We start from the raw sequence: 23,382 nt of genomic DNA on the forward strand, positions 1-23,382 counted from the left end.
GGGTGGGTGAGAGAGATAGGGAGGGTGTGGTAGGGACTGGGGTGGGTGAGAGAGAGATAGGGAGAGGGTGGTAGGGATTGGATGGGTGAGAGAGAGATAGGGAGGGGGTGGTAGGGACTGGGGTGGGTGACAGAGATAGGGAGGGGGTGGTAGGGACTGGGGTGGGTGACAGAGATAGGGAGGGGGTGGTAGGCACTGGGGTGGGTGACAGAGATAGAGAGGGGGTGGTAGGGACGTGTGGGTGAGAGAGATAGGGAGGGGGTGGTCGGGACTGGGGTGGGTGAGAGAGATAGGGAGGGGTGGTAGGGACTGGGGTGGGTGAGAGAGATAGGGAGGGGGTGGTAGGGTCGGGGGTGGGCGAGAGAGAGAGGGAGGGGGTGGTAGGGACGGGTGTGGGTGAGAGAGATAGGGAGGGTGTGGTAGGGACTGGGGTGGGCGACAGAGATAGGGAGGGGGTGGTAGGGACTGGGGTGGGCGAGAGAGATAGGGAGGGGGTGGTAGGGACGGGGGTGGGCGAGAGAGAGACGGAGGGGGTGGTAGGGACGGGGGTGGGCGAGAGAGATAGGGAGGGGCTGGTAGGGACTGGGGTGGGCGAGAGAGAGATAGGGAGGGGGTGGTAGGGACTGGGGTGGGCGACAGAGATAGGGAGGGGAGGTTAGGGACTGGGTGGGTGAGAGAGATAGGGAGGGGGTGGTAGGGACGGGGGTGGGCGAGAGAGAGAGGGAGGGGGTGGTAGGGACGGGTGTGGGCGACAGAGATAGGGAGGGGATGGTAGGGACTGGGGTGGGTGAGAGAGAGAGGGAGGGGGTGGTAGGGACGGGGGTGGGTGAGAGAGATAGGGAGGGTGTGGTAGCGACTGGAGTGGGTGAGAGAGATAGGGAGGGTGTGGTAGGGACTGAGGTGGGTGAGAGAGATAGGGAGGGGGTGGTAGGGACTGGGGTGCGCGACAGAGATAGGGAGGGGGTGGTAGGGACTGGGGTGGGCGACAGAGATAGGGAGGGGGTGGTAGGGACTGGGGTGGGCGACAGAGATAGGGAGGGGGTGGTAGGGACTGGGGTGGGCGACAGAGATAGGGAGGGGGTGGTAGGGACTGGGGTGTGTGACAGAGATAGGGAGGGGGTGGTAGGGACTGGGGTGGGCGACAGAGATAGGGAGGGGGTGGTAGGCACTGGGGTGGGTGACAGAGATAGAGAGGGGGTGGTAGGGACGTGTGGGTGAGAGAGATAGGGAGGGGGTGGTAGGGACTGGGGTGGGTGAGAGAGATAGGGAGGGGTGGTAGGGACTGGGGTGGGTGAGAGAGATAGGGAGGGGGTGGTAGGGTCGGGGGTGGGCGAGAGAGAGAGGGAGGGGGTGGTAGGGACGGGTGTGGGTGAGAGAGATAGGGAGGGTGTGGTAGGGACTGGGGTGGGCGACAGAGATAGGGAGGGGGTGGTAGGGACTGGGGTGGGCGAGAGAGATAGGGAGGGGGTGGTAGGGACGGGGGTGGGCGAGAGAGAGACGGAGGTGGTGGTAGGGACGGGGGTGGGCGAGAGAGATAGGGAGGGGCTGGTAGGGACTGGGGTGGGCGAGAGAGAGATAGGGAGGGGGTGGTAGGGACTGGGGTGGGCGACAGAGATAGGGAGGGGAGGTAGGGACTGGGTGGGTGAGAGAGATAGGGAGGGGGTGGTAGGGACGGGGGTGGGCGAGAGAGAGAGGGAGGGGGTGGTAGGGACGGGTGTGGGCGACAGAGATAGGGAGGGGATGGTAGGGACTGGGGTGGGTGAGAGAGAGAGGGAGGGGGTGGTAGGGACGGGGGTGGGTGAGAGAGATAGGGAGGGTGTGGTAGCGACTGGAGTGGGTGAGAGAGATAGGGAGGGTGTGGTAGGGACTGGGGTGGGTGAGAGAGATAGGGAGGGTGTGGTAGGGACTGGGGTGCGCGACAGAGATAGGGAGGGGGTGGTAGGGACTGGGGTGGGCGACAGAGATAGGGAGGGGTGGTAGGGACTGGGGTGGGCGACAGAGATAGGGAGGGGGTGGTAGGGACTGGGGTGGGCGACAGAGATAGGGAGGGGGTGGTAGGGACTGGGGTGTGTGACAGAGATAGGGAGGGGGTGGTAGGGACTGGGGTGGGCGACAGAGATAGGGAGGAGGTGTTAGGGACTGGGGTGGGCGACAGAGATAGGGAGGGGGTGGTAGGAACTGGGGTGGGCGACAGAGATAGGGAGGGGGCGGTAGGGACTGGGGTGGTCGACAGAGATAGGGAGGGCGTGGTAGGGACTGGGGTGTGTGACAGAGATAGGGAGGGGGTGGTAGGGACTGGAGTGGGTGAGAGAGATAGGGAGGAGGTGGTAGGGACTGGGGTGGGTGAGAGAGAGAGGGAGGGGGTGGTAGGGACTGGGGTGGGCGACAGAGATAGGGAGGGGTTGGTAGGGACTGGGGTGGGTGAGAGAGAGAGTGAGGGGGTGGTAGGGACTGGGGTGGGCGACAGAGATAGGGAGGGGGTGGTAGGGACTGGGGTGGGCGACAGGGATAGGGAGGGGGTGGTAGGGAATCCGTAGCAATGGAAGTGCCCACATTGTTCCCGATAGCTGATGGGGTCTCTCCACTGCGAGAGGCTGTCCAACCTTCGTGGTTTCACTCCCACTCCGAGTGTGTTCACACCTCCGGACCCCCCCCTGTCTCTGAAATCACTGCCAGTTTCCCAAGACCTGGGATGGACAAGGTCAGCGGTCACATGATACCAGCTTCTAGTCACAAGAGGTTTCGGTGACCGAGCCACGGAGCAGTGCTCCGAAAGCTGTTTCTTTCAAATTATCCTGTTGTTGTGTGATTTTTTTTTTAACACTGAAAGAACAGCAGTTACGCAAAGGTAGACTTGCCTTTGTATAGCGCCTCTCAACCACAGCGCCCACTCACTGGTGTCATGCAGGAAACATAGCAGCCAGTCTTACACACAGCATGCTCCCACTCCCAGCAACAGCAAGGTGATGTGTTTTGGTGAGTGTCGGTTGAGGGGGAAGGATCGGTCTAATGGCTCGATGGAGTCACGGCCTCGGGATCTTTTGCCCAGGCTTTGGCCGACTGTCTGAGCTCCGCCAGCGCTGCACTCCCTCAGCTCTGCCCAGAGACTGCTGGAGCAGCTGGCACTCCGTGCCACCTGAGGGGAGCCAGCTCCTCCCAGAGCTCAGCCGATCGACACCCTCCCGAAAGGGAAACGCAAAGGTTGGTTTTTGAATTTGGAAAACCATCCCGCCCTCCTGTCTTTGCCTGTGCAAAGTGCTGAAGGCAGGCAGAGTGGAGAGCTGATGGCGAGGTGTGAGCTGGGCAAGCTGCCAACAGACTGGCCCTCAGTACCAACAGCGTACAGACAGGAAGTGCCAGTCAGCGCCCAACACCTTGATCTTTGGGCTCCTTGTTTTTTATTTGATTTTCGGCTAGACTTGCGTCTGACTGTGGTGATCTGTCTTGCAATTCCTCTGTGTGTTCAGTTGCTGCCTTTGTCCCAGTTTCTGTGGTTTGGTTGACACCCTCTGTGGTCATGTGACCTCCACATTAAAGTCAGCTCCACAGCTACATTCCATGAGGTGTTATCTCTCAGCATTCAAAGCACCTTCAGATAGACAAAGGGTCCTTTGTTTGCAGTCGGGCGGGCGCTGCTGGGAGTTTGAGAAAGTGGCCTCAGGGGTTAGCACAGCTGCCTCATAGTCCCAGGTTCAATTCCGGCCTCGGGCGACTGACTGTGTGGAGTTTGCACATTCTCCCCGTGTCTGCGTGGGTTTCCTCCGGGTGCTCCGGTTTCCTCCCACAGTCCAAAGATGTGCAGGTTAGGGTGAATTGGTCATGCTAAATTCCCCATAGTGCCCAGGGATGTGCAGGTTAGGGTGGATTGGCCATGCTAAATTGTCCCATAGTGTCCCAGGGATGTGTAGGTTAGGGTGGATTGGCCATGCTAAATTACCCATAGTGCCCAGGGATGTGCAGGTTAGGGTGGATTGGCCATGCTAAATTACCCATAGTGCCCAGGGATGTGCAGGTTAGGGTGGATTGGCCATGCTAAATTACCCATAGTGCCCAGGGATGTGCAGGTTAGGGTGGATTGGCCGTGCTAAATTACCCTTAGTGTCCAGGGATGTGCAGGTTAGAGTGGATTGGCCGTGCTAAATTACCCATAGTGCCCAGGGATGTGCAGGTTAGGGTGGATTGGCCATGCTAAATTACCCATAGTGTTAGGTGCATTAGGCAGAGGGAAATAGGTCAGGGTGGGCTACTCTTCGGAGGGTCGGTGTGGACTGGTTGGGCCGAAGGGCCTGTTTCCACACTGTAGGGAATCGAATCTAAAAAAAAAATCGCCTGCGCTTTCCCAGCTTCTCACAATCCACTGGGCTCTGCGCATCTCCATTTTCTTGGTAACTCAGACAAGAGATCCACTCATTTGAAAGTATCTTTGTTATTGGCAAAACATGGTAATTTTCTTCTCCCTGCATGGGGTGTGGGTATCACAGGCACGGCTGGCATTAGTTTTGCATCCTTAATTGCCCTGGAACTGATTGGTTGCCTGGGCATTTCGGGGCGCAGTTATAAGCCAACCAAATTGCTTCGAGTCCGCAGACACAAGCGAGAGAGGATGGTCGCTTCCCTTCCAAGCATAGCACCTTCTAATAATGAAAACTAGTGACATAGAGTCAGGCAGCGCAGAAACAGACCCTTCGGCCCAACGAGTCCATGCTGAATATAATCCCAAACTCCACTCGTCCCACCTGCCTGCTCCCAGCCCATCTCCCTCCAAACCTTTCCTGTTCATGTACTGACCTAAATGTCTTTTAAACATTGTAATTGTACCCACATCCTCTTCTTTCTCAGGAAGTTCATACATGAACTACCCACTGTGTAAAACATTTGCCCCCCCCCCCCACCATGTCTTTTTTAAAGCTTCTCTCCTTTCACCTCAAAACTGTGCCCCCTAGTCTAGCGATTCCCCCATCCCAGGGAAAAGGCAACTACCATTAATCCTATCTATCCCCACTCATTAGATTCCATTCCCTACAGTGTGGAAACAGGCCCTTCGGCCCAACCAGTCCATGCCGACCCTCTGAAGAGCAACCCACCCAGACCCATTCCCCTACACTTACCCCTGACTAATACACCTCACACTATGGGCAATTTAGCATGGCCAAACCACCCTAACCTGCACAAATATCACGTGCAATTCTGGTCTCCTTCCTATCGGAAAGATGTTGTGAAACTTGAAAGGGTTCAGAAAAGATTTACAAGGATGTTGCCAGGGTTGGAGGATTTGAGCTACAGGGAGAGGCTGAACAGACTGGGGCTGTTTTCCCTGGAGCGGGGGCTGAGGGGTGAGCTTTTAGAGGTTTATAAAATCATGAAGGGCAGGGATAGGGTAAATAGACAAAGTCTTTTCCCTGGGGCTGGGGAGTCCAGAACCAGAGGGCATAGGTTTAGGGTGAGAGGGGAAATACATAAAAGAGACCTAAGGGGCAACTTTTTCACACAGAAGGTGGTACGGGTATGGAATGAGCTGCCAGAGGATGTGGTGGAGGCTGGTACAATTGCAACATTTAAAAGGCTTCTGGATGGGTATATGAATAGGAAGGGTTTGGAGGGATATGGGCCGGGTGCTGGCAGGTGGGACTAGATTGGGTTGGGATATCTGATCGGCATGGATGGGTTGGACCGAAGGGTCTGTTTCCATGCTGTACACCTCTATGACTCTATCTTTGGACTGTGGGAGGAAACCGGAGCATCCGGAGGAAACCCACGCAGACACGGGGAGAATGTGCAAACTCCACACAGACAGTCGCCCGAGGCAGGAATTGAACCCGGGTCCCTGGTGTTGTGAGGTAGCAGTGCTAACCACTGTGCCACCGTGCCACCCCAAAAAATGATTTTATAAATCTCTATAAGGTCACCTCTCAATCATGGTCACCATTAAGCCAGATTTGTCAAAATCAAATCTCTCCATCCGCCAGGTTGGGATTTGTAGCCATGACCCCAGAACATTAACCTGGGGTTGCTGGATTGTCCAGTCATGATGGCTTGATGCCACCTCTGACTGCCCTTGGCCTAACAGCTCACCCCATCTCTTCCTTCACCAGCTGTGCTGAAAGATTGTTTCTCCAAGATGGCTGAAGGGTTGATTTGATTGGGTTTATTGCAGTCACATGTACCTGAGTACAGTGAAAGGTTTTGGTTTGCGAGCAGTACAGGCAGATCGTAGCAAACAAGGACGTACAGATCACAGTTAAAAATCACACAACACCAGGTTATAGCCCAACAGGTTTATTTGGAAGCACTAGCTTTCGGAGTGCTGCTCCTTCATCAGGTGGTTGTGGAGTATCAGATTGTAAGACACAGAATTTATAGCGAAAGTTTACAGTGTGATGCAACTGGAATTATACGTTCACAAAGACCTGGATTGTTTGTTCAGTCTCTCATTTGTTAGAATGACCATGTTGTTTCAGTTCTTTCATTTGTAAATCCCAGAACCTTTTTTAAAAGTTACATTCTCCAGTGAACATTAACAATTGGTGTCATGTCGGCCCAGATAATGTATTGAAGGTGTTAGCTCCCTGTGTGAGGCTGTCTGTGCCACAATGGTCAGACTGATTCTAATCTAAAAAACGGATTTACAGAATCTTACATGGATTCATGCAGTTTTTAAGCGAAATAAAATGTAGTTGTGTTCGCCGAGCTGGAAGTTTTTGTTGCAAACGTTTCGTCCCCTGTCTAGGCGACATCATCAGTGCTTGGGAGCCTCCTGTGAAGCGCTTCTGTGGTGTTTCCTCCGGCATTTATAGTGGCCTGTCCCTGCCGCTTCCGGTTGTCAGTTTCAGCTGTCCGCTGTAGTGGTTGGTATATTGGGTCCAGGTCGATGTGTTTGTTGATGGAGTTTGTGGATGAATGCCATGCCTCCAGGAATTCCCTGGCTGTTCTTTGTTTGGCTTGCCCTATAATGGTAGTGTTGTCCCAGTCGAATTCATGTTGCTTGTCGTCTGTGTGTGTGGCTACTAAGGATAGCTGGTCGTGTCGTTTCGTGGCTAGTTGGTGTTCATGGATGCAGATTGTTAGCTGTCTTCCTGTTTGTCCAATGTAGTGTTTTGTGCAGTCCTTGCATGGGATTTTGTACACTACATTAGTTTTGCTCATGCTGGGTATCGGGTCCTTCGTTTTGGTGAGTTGTTGTCTGAGAGTGGCTGTTGGTTTCTCAGACAACTCACCAAAACGAAGGACCCGATACCCAGCATGAGCAAAACTAATGTAGTGTACAAAATCCCATGCAAGGACTGCACAAACACTATATAGGTCAAACAGGAAGACAGCTAACGGTTCGCATCCATGAACATCAACTAGTCACGAAACGACACGACCAGCTATCCTTAGTAGCCACACACACAGACGATAAGCAACATGAATTCGACTGGGACAACACTACTATCATAGGGCAAGCCAAGCCAGGGAATTCCTAGTGGCATGGCATTCATCCACAAACTCCATCAACAAACACATCGACCTGGACCCAATATACCGACCACTACAGCGGACAGCTGAAACTGACAACCGGAAGCGGCAGGGACAGGCCACTATAAGTGCCGGAGGAAACACCACAGAAGCGCTTCACAGGAGACTCCCAAGCACTGAGGATGTCACCTAGACAGGGGACGAAACGTTTGCAACAAAAACTTCTAGCTCGGCGAACAGAACCACAACAACGAACACCCGAGCTACAAATCTTCTCACAAACTTTGAAAATAAAATGTAATTCTGCATGTTACAAATTCACCTCACAAACGTATATGTGTGTGTGTACATGTGGGTGTGTGTGATGGGGCGGGTGGATATGAAAGTCTGTGAGAGTGTGTGTCTGAGTGTGAGTGTAAAGGGGTATAAGTCTGTGAGAGGGTGTGTGTGTCTGTGTGAGCATATGAGAGAGAGGGTCTGTAGGAGAGTGTGCATATGTGTAGGAGTGTGTGTAGAAATGTTTGTGTGTAAGAGTGTGTGCACACGCATCTGTGTGTGTGTGTATGTCTGTGTCTGTGTACGCATATGTCTGTGAGTGTGTGTGTGTGTGTCTGTCTTTGTGTCTGTGTGTGTGTCTGTCTGTGTCTCTGTCTGTGTGTATATTTGTCTGTCTGTGCATCTGTCTGTGTGTCTGTGTATAGTGCAGTGGGGTCACCTGTAATGTGACATGACCCCAAGGTCCTGGTTGAGGCCATTCCCATGGGTACTGAACTTGACTACCAGATCACAGAGGGCTTAGACAGAGTGAGGCATGCAGAGTTATGTCTGCACAGGAGGTGAACAAAAGCAAGATCAATATTACTTGAAGTGAGAGCGGTCTAGTAACAGCAGGGAAGAAGCTGTTCCTGAACCTGTTGGTGTGTGTGTGTGTGTGTGTGTGTTCAAGCTTCTCTATCTCCTGCCTGATGGTAGAGAGCATTACCGGGGTGGGAGGGGGCTTTGGTGATGTTGGTGGCCATTCCGTGGCAACGAGGAATGTAAATGGAGTCCATGGATGGAAGGGTTCTATCCCTGGATCCTCCTATGGAGGAGGTCTCAGGAAATTGCCAATCAGCGTGGTCAGCCAGGTGGTCGAGGGGGTTTGCTCTAACTGCTCTGTGGCAGGGGCCAGGCAGGTCCGAGCGAGTTGACAGCACAACAGTCCGCTGGCGTGGAGCCCCCGCGGCCAGACGCGGGCCTGGCTGTCGACTCCTTGGCGCTGACAGAGTCCGGATCGGGCCCAGTGTGGGTACCTCTCTGCAGCCTCCAGGGTGGAGCACATTCACCAATTCACGGTTTTCGGTTTAATCCCGTTGCGTCATGGAGGAAAAAAAAACCACACACTAACCGGCTTTGTGACTAACTGTCAAAGCACGCTCACATCGGGGAGTGTGAACAGCCCACACTCTCTATACGCCTCAGCTCAGGTGCAGCGTGACACTCTGTGAAACTCATACCAGCAACATCAGTGGTGCTGAGAGAACTCCAGATAAGGGACTTGCTCATGTTCAGATATGCTGCTGGGTTTTTTTTTATACTGAGCTTTGTTGCCAAAGGCTACAGGAGGGTTTGGGGCATGTTGTATCCAGGAAACATGTTTTTTGCACAGAAGGGGGAAAAAAAACCCCATTCAGCCCATGCCAGCTCACTGTAGAGCAACTCACTCTGTCCTAACCTGCCATGCTATCCCCACCACAAGACTGTGAGATACCGGAGCAGAATAATGCCATTCATCCCATCCCATCTGCTCTGACATTTCATCCTGGCTGATATGTTTCTCAATCCCACTCTCCCTCTCGCCCTTGGTCCCCTCACCAATCAGAACCTGTCTATCTCTGTCTTAAACACTCTCACTGACTTGGCCCCTACAGCCCTCTGCAGCAATGGGTCCCACAGATTCCCCACCCTCTGGCTGAAGAACGGCCTCCCTATCTCAGTTCGAAAGGGTCGTCTCTTCACTCTGAGGCTGTACCCTCAGGTCCTAGTCTCTCCCACCAGTGGAAATATCTTCTCCATGTCCACTCTGTCCAGGCCTCTTAGTATTCTGTAAGGTTCAGTCAGATCCCCCCCCCCCCCTCATCCTTCTCAACTCCATCGAGTACAGACCCAGAATCGTTAACAGAGTCACACTGCCCACTGCCTCAGGAAGGCAGCCAACCTATCTCATTACACCTCACCAAATCCAGAATAGCCTGTTCCCCAGTGGGCTCTACCACAAGCTTCTCCAGAAAGCCATCTTGTAGACCTCCCGCAAATCCCTTTTCTTGAGATCCAGTACCAACCTGATTTTCCCAGTCCACCTGCACGTTGACGTCCCCCCATGGTGATTGTAACCATGCCTTTCAGACTTGGCTGTTTGATCTCCGGATTTGATATTCTTCCCCGCATCCTGCCTACTGCGAGCCTCTTTCCTGAAGAAGGGCTCATGCCCGAAACGTCGGTTCTCCTGCTCCTCGGATGCTGCCTGGCCTGCTGCGCTTTTCCAGCACCACACTTTTCAACTACTGCGAGGTGGCCTGGGCAGTGACTCCCATCGGGGGGCTTGTTTCCTTTACAGTTCCTCAACTCCAGCCACACCCGTTCCATACCTTCTGGCTCCATATCCCTTCTCTGTGACACCCAGAACATTGCACCTGCCGATATCCCATCAATTTGAATCTGTTTCACACACAGCCCCCCCCCCCCCCCCCGTGAAACCATTTTATTCAAGTGCTCCCCGTCACTTCTAGCATCCCCACAAGCAGTCAGTTTGACATCATTTCTCCTCCTCACACCCCTCGGCAGCTCATCCCCAGGGTCTGTGTCCCTCCCTCCAGTCCTCGTACTATCGGCCAACGGGAACAGCAATTCCTTGTTAACATTATCTAAACTTGTTATCATCTCATCCACCTCAAATTTCCCCTTGATCTCCTTTAGTCACCAAAATGGTTCCAGGGATGGGGGAGGGGGCGGTTGTTGACAAGGTTAGGGTGGGGTTGATCTCCTTTAGTCAAAGGAGATCAACCCCACCCTAACCTTGTCAACAACCGCCCCCACCCACCCATCCCTGGAACCATTTTGGTAAATCCCCTCCACTCTTGCTCAAGGACTCTAATATCCTCCCTCGAGTGTGGTAAAGGTCAGAGGCTAGGAATCCTTCAGCGAGTAACTCCCCTCCTGACTCCCCGAAGCCTGTCCCACCATCTCCAAGGCACAGGTCAGGAGGGTGATGGAATACTCCCCACTTGCCCCTGGATGGGGGCAGCTCCAACCACACTCAAGAAGCTCAACACCATCCAGGACAAAGCAGCCGCTTGGTTGGCCCCACATCCACAAACATCCACCACCCATGCTTACTGCCCCGACCATTTTCCTACCCATCCTGTATCCACACCATTCCTGTATCTGCACCCTTCCTGTAGCCCCACCCTTCCTGTAGCCCCACTCTTCCTGCGTCCACACCCTTCCTGTAGCCACACCCTTCCTGTAGCCCCACCCTTCCTTTAGCCCCACCCTTCCTGTAACCACCCTTCCTGTATCCACACCCTTCCTGTTGCCACCCTTCCTGTTGCCCCACCCTCCCTGTATCCACACTCTTCCTGTAGCCCCACCCTCCCTGTGTCCACACCCTTCCTGTAGCCCCACCCTCCCTGTATCCACACCCTTCCTGTAGCCCCACCCTTCCTGTAGCCCCACCCTTCCTGTAGCCCCGGCCTTCCTGCAGCCCCACCCACCCTGAAGCCCCATCCTTCCTGTAGCCCCACCCTCCCTGTATCCACACTCTTCGTGTATCCACACCATTCCTGTAGACCCACCCTTCCTGTATCCACACCCTTCCTGTACCCACACCCTTCCTGTACCCCACCCGTCCTGTACCACACCCTTCCTGTAGCCCGACCCTCCCTGTATCCACACCCTTCCTGTAGCCCCACCTTTCCTGTAGCCCCACCCTTCCTGTATCCACACCCTTCCTGTATCCACACCCTTCCTGTATCCACACCCTTCCTGTAGCCCCACCTTTCCTGTAGCCCCACCCTTCCTGTATCCACACCCTTCCTGTATCCACACCCTTCCTGTATCCACACCCTTCCTGTAGCCCCACCCTTCCTGTAGCCCCACCCTCCCTGTATCCACACCCTTCCTGTAGCCCCACCCTCCCTGTATCCGCACCCTTCCTGCAATCCCACCCTTCCTGTATCCACACACTTCTTGTATCCACACAATTCCTGTATCCACACCCTTTCTGTATTCACACTCTTCCTGTAGCCCCACCCTTCCTGTATCCACACCCTTCCTGTAGCCCCACCCTTCCTGTACCCCACCCTTCCTGTATCCACACCCTTCCTGTATCCACACCCTTCCTGTAGCCCTGCCCTTCCATAGGCTAACCCTTCCATAGCCCAACCCTTACATAGTCACACCCTTTCTGTAACTGCACCCTTCCTGTAGCCCCACTCTTACATAGCCCCACCCTTCCTGAATCCCCGCCCTTCCAGAGCCCCACCCTTCCTGTAGCCCCACCCTTCCTGTCGCCCCACCCTTCCTGTCGCCCCGCCCTTCCATAGCCCCACCCTTCCATAGCCCCACCCTTCCATCGCCACACCCTTCCTGTGGCCCCACCCTCCCTGTAGCCCCACCCTTCCATAGCCCCACACTTCCATCGCCACACCCTTCCTGTGGCCCCACCCTCCCTGTAGCCCCACCCTTCCATAGCCCCACCCTTCCATAGCCCCACACTTCCAGTAGACCCACCCTTCCACCAGCCCACTGTGTCAAATCTCCTTACATCCTCCTGCTTGCCTGAGCCGTGAACTCTCAGTATTTTCCAATTTTCTGCTGTCTTCTCTGAACCCCCTGTTGGCCGTCTCCAGTTCCCTCCTTCGTATTCCCACACAACTGCTCAACACCCTATTTACTCCACTCGATGTGGCCTCCATGGTAACAGCTGTAGTTAACACTTCACTCTGTTTATGGGTATGAGAGCAAGGAGGTAATGTTGGAGTTGTACAGAGCGTTGGTCAGGCCCCAGCTGGAGTCGTGTGCGCAGTTCGGGTCACCTCACTACAGGAAGGATGGGATCGCACGAGAGGGGGTACACAGGAGGTTCACCAGGATGTTGCCTGGGATGGAGTAATTGAGCTACAAGGCGAGACGAGATAGGCTTGGATTGCTTTCTTCAGAGCAGATAAGACTGAGGGGGGGGGGAACGTGATTGAGGTGAATAAGATTATGAGGGATCGGAACAGGGTGAATAGAGAGCACTGTGGGCGGCACGGTGGCACCATGGTTAGCACTGCTGCCTCACAGCGCTAGAGACCCGGGTTCAATTCCCGCCTCAGGCGACTGACTGTGTGGAGTTTGCACGTTCTCCCCGTATCTGCGTGGGTTTCCTCAGGGTGCTCCGGTTTCCTCCCACAGTCCAAAGATGTGCAGGCTAGGTGAATCGGCCATGCTAAATTGCCCGTAGTGTTAGTTAATGGGTAAATGTAGGGGTATGGGTGGGTTGCGCTTCGGCGGGTCGGTGTGGACTTGTTGGGCCGAAGGGCCTGTTTCCACACTGTAATGTAATGTAATCTAATTTAATCTAAGCACTGTTGCCCTTGGTTGAGGGGTCAATCACGAGGGGACATAGTTCGAGGGTAAGGGGCAGGAGATTCCGAGGGGATTTGGGAAGAAAATCTTTCACTCAGCAGATGGTGGGAATCTAGAATGCACTGTCTGGGAACGTAGTGGAGGCTGGAAACCTTACAACCTTTTAAAAAATAGTTGGATAAGCACTTGAAATATCATAACATGTTAGAGTATGGGGCAAGTGCAGGAAATTGGGAATAGGGTGCCTTTAGTGGTGGTTATGTTGGTGTGGAATCGAAGGGCTTTTTTCTGCACTCAATGCATCTATGAAACGCTGGGATGAGTTTTATAATCCCAGATTTACTAATTAAATTTAAATCTAAATTAAATAGTTGGCTTTGAACCCAGGAGCCAGAGCATCAGTTTGGGACTACTCAAATCAAAGCAAAACACTTTAGATGCGAAACAGGAACAGGAAGTGCCGGAGAAACTCAGCACGTTCAGCAGCATCTGTGCAGAGAAACAGAGTCATAGCACTCTCCTTCAGGAGTCCAGTGTGACTCCCCCCCCAAAGTTTAAATTTGCTCCCTCCCTCATCGCCACCCTCCCTTTGCCACCCTCCCTCTGCCACCCTCTCTAACCAGCAGCAAAGGTGGTGAAAGACTGTGACCGCAATCACCCTCCAACATCAGTTTGCAACAGACTGTTGAGGGGAAGGGAGGTTGCGTCGGTGCGGGGTGCCCGTTTGGCAGAGGGCAGTGCCCAGGCTGAGGTGAAGGCGATCAGGGCGCTGGAAGGTATTGGAATGGGACGGCAAATCCGAAGCGGTGAATCAGTCCGGACAACCCCTCCTGCTTAGTCCGGGCTCGAAGCTGATCCAGACGCACAGTGGTTCACAGAGAGAGGCCTGAAGCCCCAGGAAAACACCCCAAAGTAGGTCTGTCCGTTCAGAAACAAAGCTTTGGAACTAACCTCAAGTTCTTTCCTGATAAGAAAACAATGATGACACCACAGCTGAGAGATGAGCACTTGTTGGCTTTTCCCCAAATAAAACCGGCCGAGCAACTGTGCTGTCTGCCCCTGCACTGTCCCCACCCAATATCGCTGCAGAGGCCCCATGCTAACCGATCTCTCGCACAATGGGTCCTTTTCAGACCTCCGCCATGCACTCAAACGTGGGAGGGATGATACGGGTCCCAACTGAAGTTCCATTGTCAGGGGCACACAGGGAGCTCAGATCAGTTTTGTCCTTTCTACATTTTGCTGGTTCCCTCACTCTGCAGCGTGCGCCAAAACTGATCCTATCTCCCCCGAGACGGAGAACGTTTCAAAACAGGATGAGTTTTCCAAACGGCCAATGAAAATAGCTGAAGGACTAGATTGCATGTTTTAAGACCTTGACTGTAACAAGCAAACTTAAATCGACAAGGATTAAACATTACTTCATATATATCGAACTAAATAAAAGGTACTTTTGCACTAACTAACTCAAGGATGAGCTCTCACCAGCTTTCTGCCTGGTTGCTACCAGAGAAACAGTCCTTTACTCCTCTTCAGGGTGGTTGCTACATTCCAAACAAGAGTTATAGAGTCATAGAGATGTACAGCATGGAAACAGACCCTTCAGTCCAACCTGTCCATGCCGACCAGATATCCCAACCCAATCTGGTCCCACCTGCCAGTACCCGGCCTATATCCCTCCAAACACCCATCATATACCCATCCAAATGCCTCTTAAATGTTGTAATTGTACCAGCCTCTGCCACTTTCTCTGGCAGCCCATTCCATACGCGTACCACCCTCTGCGTGAAAAAGTTGCCCCTTAGGTCTCTTTTATATCTTTCCCCTCTCACCCTAAACCTATGCCCTCTAGTTCTGGACACCCCGACCCCAGGGAAAAGACTTTGCCTATTTACCCTATCCATGCCCCTCATGATTTTGTAAACCTCTATAAGGTCACCCCTCAGCCTCCGACGCTCCAGGGAAAACAGTCCCAGCCTGTTCAGCCTCGCCCTATAATTCAAACCCTCCAACCCTGGCAATGTCCTTGTAAATGTTTTCTGAACCCTTTCAAGTTTCACAACATCATACCAGACTTGAAACGTTAACTCCGTTTCTCTCTCCACAGATGCTGCCAGGCCTGCTGAGTTGTCTGATTTTCGATAGATTTTAGCCCAGCCTCTTTCCACAGACATCCCAGAGCGCCTGTCCCTGTGCAAAAGGCTTTACTCCAACCACCATTGAACCCCAGTCCCCCACCCATTTGAAGGAGACAATTTATGATTTGTAAATCCCCACACTCAGAACAAAACACAGTGTCCAGTTGCGATGAATCGTGGAGGTGTGACGGTGGGGCCCGGGACGCGGTTCCGGGATTCCGGAATTCCTGAAACCACTCCCGGGGTGGTCAACCAGGGCTTTTTAAGGGCAGATCATCAGCCTGCAGCAGGCATTCCTGACCAGAGCTGGTTACCGTGGAGATAGCTCGGGCCTAGCCTCCCACAATATCCATGGATACTGTCTCCAACATCTCAGTGGTGTTCTGTCATAGAGTATGGCAGGGACCCTTTTGAAAAGCAGGTCGAAATACAGTTCGTACTGACGCCCGCATGCCACAATATACCCCCTCACCCACCCATCCACCTTTGTGCCCCCCACCTACCAAACTATGCCCTGCCAACCTGCTGTACTCTCTACATAGTCGCAATAGCATATGGAACCAGGGCTTAACAATATCAGTTATTATTTGAAAAGTTTCCACTTTCTTAAGAACACCTTATTTTACTTCAGGCCAATACTGGTGTCAAAACATTTAAAACACCAGTAGCAAGGACTTGATCCCTCTAACCTGTGTAAGCAAACATCCTGCAATGAGCTGAAGAGGTCACAGACTATGTTTCCCCTGGGATTCGGCTATTTCTACCAGATGCCTGGGCCCTCAGCAAGCCTCCCTCTGAGTCCAGATATCCAGCCCACTATTGAGGGTGACAGGGGGAGCCTGTGGCCTGTACCTGAGGCTCTCATTTGTTTTCCATTCTAGCTAGGACAAAGTCGCATGGCATCAAGGTGGGCGACTGGACTTCACCCCCATGCCAGGCTCCTGAGTGAACCCACTGCTGGTTATCAGTCCCATGCCAGGCTCCTGAGTGAACCCACTGCTGGTTATCAGTCCCATGCCAGGCTCCTGAGTGAACCCACTGCTGGTTATCAGTCCCATGCCAGGCTCCTGAGTGAACCCACTGCTGGTTATCAGTCCCATGAACTGGACTGAGCAAACCTGCACGGCCCTGTTTTGGATGCAGGCTTTCTGACTGGTTTCCCATTTTATTGTCAATCCGACTTGATCGATATCTTGCGAATAGCTGAGCTGGTGATGCCAAGTGAAACCACTTTCTCACTGGCTCAGCAGTCTGCCTCCACAGCTTGGGTCGGGTCGCTGTAATTTGCCATGCAAATGTATTGCAGGTAGGAACCTGCCACAGGCTGGTGGCACTGCTCCACACAAACACGTCACTGAGGTTATCTCTGCGCCTCAACCCGACATCGGGAAATCCAAATTTCTCATCCTGCCAGATTAAACCTCCCCCCTCCCCCCCCAGTCAATCCCACGCCCATCTCCCAACTGAGTGACACTGGCAGTGGTCTATCCCCATTTGTGAGACTTCACTTTCAGGCTGGTCCGTAAACTGAAATAAACAGTGGCTTTTGACCTCCTCCCTCTCCTTCAGCAGAGGGTGAAAATTCTCCGAAACTTCAGTGAGTCCAGGCCCAACCTCCTCAACCTCTCCTCGTGGGACAGTCCCTCCATACCCGGGATCAGCCGAGTGGACCTTCTCTGGGCTGCCTCCAATGTCAGTCTGTCTTTCCTCAGATAAAGGGACCCAAACCTGTTCACCGTATTCCCGCTGTGGTCTGACCAGTGCCTTGTATAAAACCTCCTTCCCTTTATCCTCCGTTCCCTTTGAAATAAAGGCCAGTATTCCATTTACCTTCCCTATGACCTGTTGAACTTGGATGTGAGCTGTTTTGTGATTCCTCTGACCTCCACATGCACATACTAACAAGGAACCTGAATAGGTCAGTCAGACCTCCCAACCTCTCTCGGATGTGAGCTGTTTTGTGATTCCTCCACATGCACATACTAACAAGGAGCCTGAATAGGTCAGTCAGACCTCCCAACCTCTCTCTCTGCTGTTCAGTAAGATCATGGCTTATCTGATTTTAAGCTTTCTGCAATTTTTCTCTGTGAAATAATATTCAGCTCCTCTGTTCTTCCTGCCAAAATGCTCTGCCTCACATTTTCCCACATTATCTTCTTTCTGCTAACTTTTTGCTCAATTGTATAGAATCATGCAGCACGGAAACAGACCCTTCGGCCCAACCATTCCACGCTGACCAAAATCCCAAACTCACCTAGTCCCACCTGCCTGCGCTTGGCCCATATCCCTCCAAATATTTTTTTTATTCATGTACTCATCCAAAGGTCTTTTAAAATTTGCAACTGTACCCACATCCCCCACTTCCTCTGGCAATTCATTCCACACACAAACCACTCACGGTGTAAAAAAGTTGCTCCTTTTTAAATCTTTCTCCACTCAGCTTAAAATTACGCCCCCTAATTTTGAACTACCTCCGCCCTCAGGAAAAGAACTTTGCCTATTTACCCTATCCACGCCCCTGATGATTTTATAAACCTCTATAGGGTCACCCCTCAGCCTCCGATGCTCCAGGGAAAACAGGCCCAGCCTCTCCCTATAACTCAAACCCTCCATCTCCGGCAACATCCTGGGAAATCTCTTCTGAACCCTCTCCAGCTTACTTAACCTGTCTATAACCCCCTGTGGACTCTTTGTATCATCCTCACCAGTCACCTTCACACCTATTTTGCTGTCATCTGCAAACTTGGCTAAAATACATTCACTGTCCACATCCAATTAATATAGATTGTAAATAATTGCGGTCCCAGCACTGATCTCTGTGGCACCCCACTAGTTACAGATTGCCATCCAGAAAAATGGCCGCCTTATCCCAACTTACTGTCTCCTATTAGTTAGCAAATCCTCTATCCACGATAAGATACTGTCTTCAACACTTTGGGGTCTTGTGGAGACACCTAATGTGTGAAACCTCATTGAGTGCCTTCTGAAAATCCAAATATATTACATTGACCGCTTGCCCTTTATCCTACTCATTGCCCCCTCAAAGAATTCCACGAAATTTGTCAGACATGATTTCCCCTTCCTGAATGTTTTAAAAAGGGGATGGAGGTGAAAGCAGGAATTATGGACTGGTTAGCGGTCGAGGGGAAAATGCTGCAGTCCATAATAAAAGATTTAATGACAGGGATTGGAAAACAGTGACAGGATCCGACAGAGTCAGCATGGATTTACGAAAGGAAAATCACGCTTGACAAATCTACTGGACTTTTTCACAGATGTAACTAGAGGAGATGATAAGGGGGAGCCAGTCGATGTGGTTGACTTGGACTTTCAGAAAACTTTTGATGAGGTCCCATATAAGATATGAGCGTGTAAAACTAAAGTGCATGGGATTGGGGATGGTGTCCTAAAATGGATAGAGAACAGGTTAGCAGACAGGAAACAAAGAGAAGGAATAAATGGGTCTTTTTTCCATGTGGCAGCCTCATGGGATACCAGAGGGGTCAGTGCTTGGACCCCAGCTATTCCCAATATATATTAGTGATCTAGACGACGGAACTCAATGTAATATCTCCGAGTTTGCAGATGACACAAAGCTGGGTGGGAGGATGAAGAGATGTTGCAGTGTGATTGGAACAGGCTGAGTGAGTGATTCCTGACGAAGGGCTGATGCCCGAAACGTCGATTCTCCTGCTCCTCGGATGCTGCCTGACCTGCTGTGCTTTTCCAGCACCATGCTCTCGACTCTGATCTCCAGCAGCTGCACTCCTCACTTTCCCCTAGGCAGAGTGAGTGGGAAAATGCATGGCTGATGCAGTATAATGTGGATAAATGTGAGATTATCTACTTTGGGAGCAAAAACTGGAAGGTGGATTATTCTCTGAGTGGCGAGAGATTGGGAAAGGGGGAGGTGCAGTGAGACCCGGGTGCCCTTGTGCACCAGTCACTGTAAGTAAGCCTGCAGGGGGCAGCAGGAGGTGAAGGTCAATAGGATGTTGGGCCTTCATAGTGAGAGGGTTCGAGTACAGGAGCAGGGATGTCTTGCTGCAGTTGGACAGGGCCTTGGTGAGACCACACCTGGGGTATTGTGTGCAGTGTGGGTCACCTTATCTGAGGAAGGGTGTTCTGGTGATGGAGGGAGGACAGCAAAGGTTTCCCAGACTGATTCCTGGGATGGCAGGACTGATGGATGAAGAGAGACTGGATCGGTTTGGATTATATTCACTGGACTTGCGAAGAATGTGGGGGAGGGGTTATCCTTATATAATTAGATATAGCTCTGAGGGCTAAAGAGTCCGGGGAGAAAGTGGGAACAGGGGACTGCGTTGGACAATCAGCCATGATCAGAATGAATGGCGGAACAGGCCGGAAGGGCCGAATGGTCTCCTCTCGCTTCTGGTTTCTTTGTTTCTGTGAAACCATGCTGATGCTGCTCGGTGATATCATGCGATTCGAAATGCTCTGCGAACACATCCTTAAACAGGACGGGAACTCGCCAACAGTTAGCTGCTTTTCGTCTCCAATCCCTTTCGAAAGGAGTCTTACTTTGGCAGTTTTCCAATCCTTCCAGGACTTTGACAGAACCCTGATGATTCCTGGCAAGTGACCACCAGCGTTCCCACTGTCTCTGCAGCTCCATCCTTCGGTGTGGCAGCATATCAGCCAGCAGCTGGAAGGGACAGATAGGAGGCTTGAGCCTCATTAGTTTCACTCGCACAGTTTCCCCACAGTCATAGTTCTTGTGTCGGTTTCTCCAACCCAGCATTTGGCCCTTGCATTATTTTGTTTGTGTTGGAATGCTATGACGGTCCTTTTCGGTGAAAACTGTTACAAAGTAGTTCTCGAACTTCGCCACCATTTCCTAGTTCCCCAATGCCACTCGCCCAGCCTCATTCTCAAGGGGGCTTGTGTTGAAGCTGGCAGGTCACGTTTGAAAGGAATTCTTGCTGTCCATTTCGATGTTACTCTCCTCTATTTTCTCTCGCTATTCATTTCACGGTCATCATTTGTTGGATTTCAAACTGTTCCAATCCTTTGGCGTATTACTATTCTTTACCATAATGACTGCTATTTCGATTTTAATTTGACATTACCCTTAACCTCCCTGGTGGGAGGGTCAGTGCTGAGGGAGTGCCGCACTGTCGGAGGGTCAGTGCTGAGGGAGTGCCGCACTGTCGGAGGGTCAGTGCTGAGGGAGTGCTGCACTGTCAGAGGGTCAGTACTGAGGGAGTACCGCACTGTCGGAGGGTCAGTGCTGAGGGAGTGCCGCACTGTCGGAGGGTCAGTACTGAGGGAGTGCCGCACGGTCGGAGGGTCAGTGCTGAGGGAGTGCCGCACTGTCGGAGGGTCAGTGCTGAGGGAGTGCCGCACTGTCGGAGGGTCAGTACTGAGGGAGTGCCGCACTGTCGGAGGGTCAGTGCTGAGGGAGTGCCGCACTGCCGGAGGGTCAGTGCTGAGGGTGTGCCGCACTGTCGGAGGGTCAGTGCTGAGGGAGTGCCGCACTGTCAGAGGGTCAGTACTGAGGGAGTGCCGCACTGTCGGAGGGTCAGTGCTGAGGGAGTGCCGCACTGTCGGAGGGTCAGTACTGAGGGAGTGCCGCACTGTCGGAGGGTCAGTGCTGAGGGAGTGCCGCACTGTCGGAGGGTCAGCACTGAGGGAGTGCCGCACTTTCGGAGGGTCAGTACTGAGGGAGTGCCACACTGTCGGAGAGTCAGTGCTGATGGAGTACCGCACTGTCAGAGGGTCAGTACTGAGGGAGTGCCGCACTGTCGGAGGGTCAGTGCTGAGGGAGTGCCGCACTGTCGGAGGGTCAGTGCTGAGGGAGTGCCGCACTGTCGGAGGGTCAGTACTGAGGGAGTGCCGCACTGTCGAAGGGTCAGTGCTGAGGGAGTACCGCACTGTCGGAGGGTCAGTGCTGAGGGAGTGCCGCACTGTCGGAGGGTCAGTGCTGAGGGAGTGCCGCACGGTCGGAGGGTCAGTGCTGAGGGAATGCCGCACTGTCGGAGGCTCAGTACTGAGGGAGTACCGCACTGTCAGAGGGTCAGTACTGAGGGAGTGCCGCACTGTCGGAGGGTCAGTACTGAGGGAGTGCCGCACTGTCGGAGGGTCAGTGCTGAGGGAGTGCCGCACTGTCGGAGGGTCAGTACTGAGGGAGTGCCGCACTGTCGGAGGGTCAGTGCTGAGGGAGTGCCGCACTGTTGGAGGGTCAGTGCTGAGGGAGTGCCGCACTGTCGGAGGGTCAGTCCTGAGGGAGTGCCGCACTGTCGGAGGGTCAGTGCTGAGGGAGTGCCGCACTGTCGGAGGGTCAGTGCTGAGGGAGTGCCGCACTGTCGGAGGGTCAGTGCTGAGGGAGTGCCGCACTGTCGGAGGGTCAGTGCTGAGGGAGTGCCGCACTGTCGGAGGGTCAGTACTGAGGGAGTGCCGCACTGTCGGAGGGTCAGTGCTGAGGGAGTGCCTCACTGTCGGAGGGTCAGTGCTGAGGGAGTGCCACACTGTCGGAGGGTCAGTGCTGAGGGAGTGCCTCACTGTCGGAGGGTCAGTGCTGAGGGAGTGCCTCACTGTCGGAGGGTCAGTGCTGAGGGAGTGCCGCACTGTCGGAGGGTCAGTGCTGAGGGAGTGCCGCACTGTCGGAGGGTCAGTGCTGAGGGAGTGCCTCACTGTCGGAGGGTCAGTGCTGAGGGAGTGCTAAATGTGTGTGTATGAGAGAGAGAGAGACGAAGATGAGCACTGTGGCATGGCACAAGCCTGATCTGCAGGGGTGTGCGTTCGGGGGTGAGGGGGTGGAGGACGTGAGCTGGGGAGAGGGATATGAGGGGGGTGGGGTGTTCACGGAGCAGGGGGAGTTGAGCGTCAGGCTGGGTTTGAGTTCCTGTCGATCGCTAGTTACAGGTTGTGGCGGTGTGGGGGTGTGGTTGGTGGGTGGGTGGGGGCAGAGGTGGGACATATTGTGGGCACCATCACAAAAAGAGGGAACCGGGGGGGGGGGCGGGTGGCAGTGGGAAGATTAAAGAGAGAAAGGTAGACGATGAAAACCCCAGCAAATGAGTGACAGATTGGTCTGGTATCAGTGAATGAACGCCAGATCAGACAGGCTGGCATTGTGATCCGTGAATAAATGTGTGAGCCCGCAGGAGAGAGTCTGCATGCTGACTGTACGCATTTTAACTGATCTCTGGCTGTCTGTCTCTCTCTCTCTCTCTGCCTGCAGTGTTGCAGCTCCGTACATGACCCACTCTCGCCACAACCTCCTGGCCAAATGGATGAGAAGCAGTGGACCACGCTGAGCCCTGATGAGTTCCTTCAGCTTCACCAGTACATCGAGTGTAAGTCAAAGCTTTTGGCCTGGCAGATGGCACTGTGCCCTCCAGGACCCTGCCCGCGCGCTCTTCCCAGTCAGTTTTCCAGTCGCGACTTGGGGCCGAACTTTCTCTCCACCGTATCCGTCAGGCCTAAACAACCCTCCCCCCCCTCCCCACCACCCCGGTGGTGCCAAGTGGAGAGCAGTGGGCAAGGTACCCCCCACCCCCCCCTCTCACTGTGTGCTGCCACCATTTCATTGAATGATTCCAACATTGCTCAGCACACTTCAAAAAGCGCTAGGCCTCAGGCTGAAAGCCAGGTCTGCCTGTTGTGGGGCAGCACGTCGCAGGCAAGGGGTTGTAGAAATTCTTTCAAGCACGTGGGTGTCACTGGCTGGGCCCAGTATTTATTAGTCCGTCCCTAGTTGCCCCCCTTGAGAAGGTGAGGGTGAGCTGCCATCTTGAACCGCTGCAGTCCATGTGCTGTGGGTTGACTCAGAATGCCCTGAGGGAGGGAATTCCAGGATTCTATCCCAGTGACACTGAAGGAACGGCGATATATTTCCAAGTCAGGATGGTGAGGGGCTCGGAGGGGAACTTGCAGGGGGTGGTGTCCCCGTGTATCTGCTGCCCTTGTCCTTCTAGATGGAAGTGGCCGTGGGTTTGGAAGGTGCTGTCTGAGGATCTTTGGTGAATTTCTGCAGGGCATCTTGTAGATGGTACACACTGCTGCTACTGAGCGTCGGTGGGGGGAGGGAGTGGGCGTTTGTGGATGTGGGGCCAACCAAGCGGCTGCTTTGTCCTGGATGGTGTTGAGCTTCTTGAGTGTTGTTGGAGCTGCCCCCATCCAGGGGCAAGTGGGGAGTATTCCATCACCCTCC

The 23,382-nt window shown here is 53.3% G+C and overlaps 1 protein-coding gene across 2 annotated transcripts in view; it reads left to right on the forward strand.

The window, feature by feature from the left end:
* Nucleotides 1-23,382, forward strand: part of LOC122546469 (diacylglycerol kinase beta-like) — a 211,190-nt gene that overhangs the window by 33,139 nt on the left and 154,669 nt on the right. For both annotated transcript variants that reach the window (XM_087985546.1, XM_087985547.1), the window contains exon 2: nt 22,411-22,525. In XM_087985546.1, coding sequence (XP_087841672.1) covers nt 22,459-22,525 — 67 coding nt within the window. In that variant the 5' untranslated portion in view covers nt 22,411-22,458. The remainder of the gene's footprint in view (nt 1-22,410; nt 22,526-23,382) is intronic.

Source organism: Chiloscyllium plagiosum, unplaced genomic scaffold (genome assembly GCF_037043375.1).
Source record: "Chiloscyllium plagiosum isolate Xiang-an unplaced genomic scaffold, Cpla_swu_hap1 HiC_scaffold_53X, whole genome shotgun sequence".
Lineage (NCBI taxonomy): Eukaryota > Metazoa > Chordata > Chondrichthyes > Orectolobiformes > Hemiscylliidae > Chiloscyllium > Chiloscyllium plagiosum.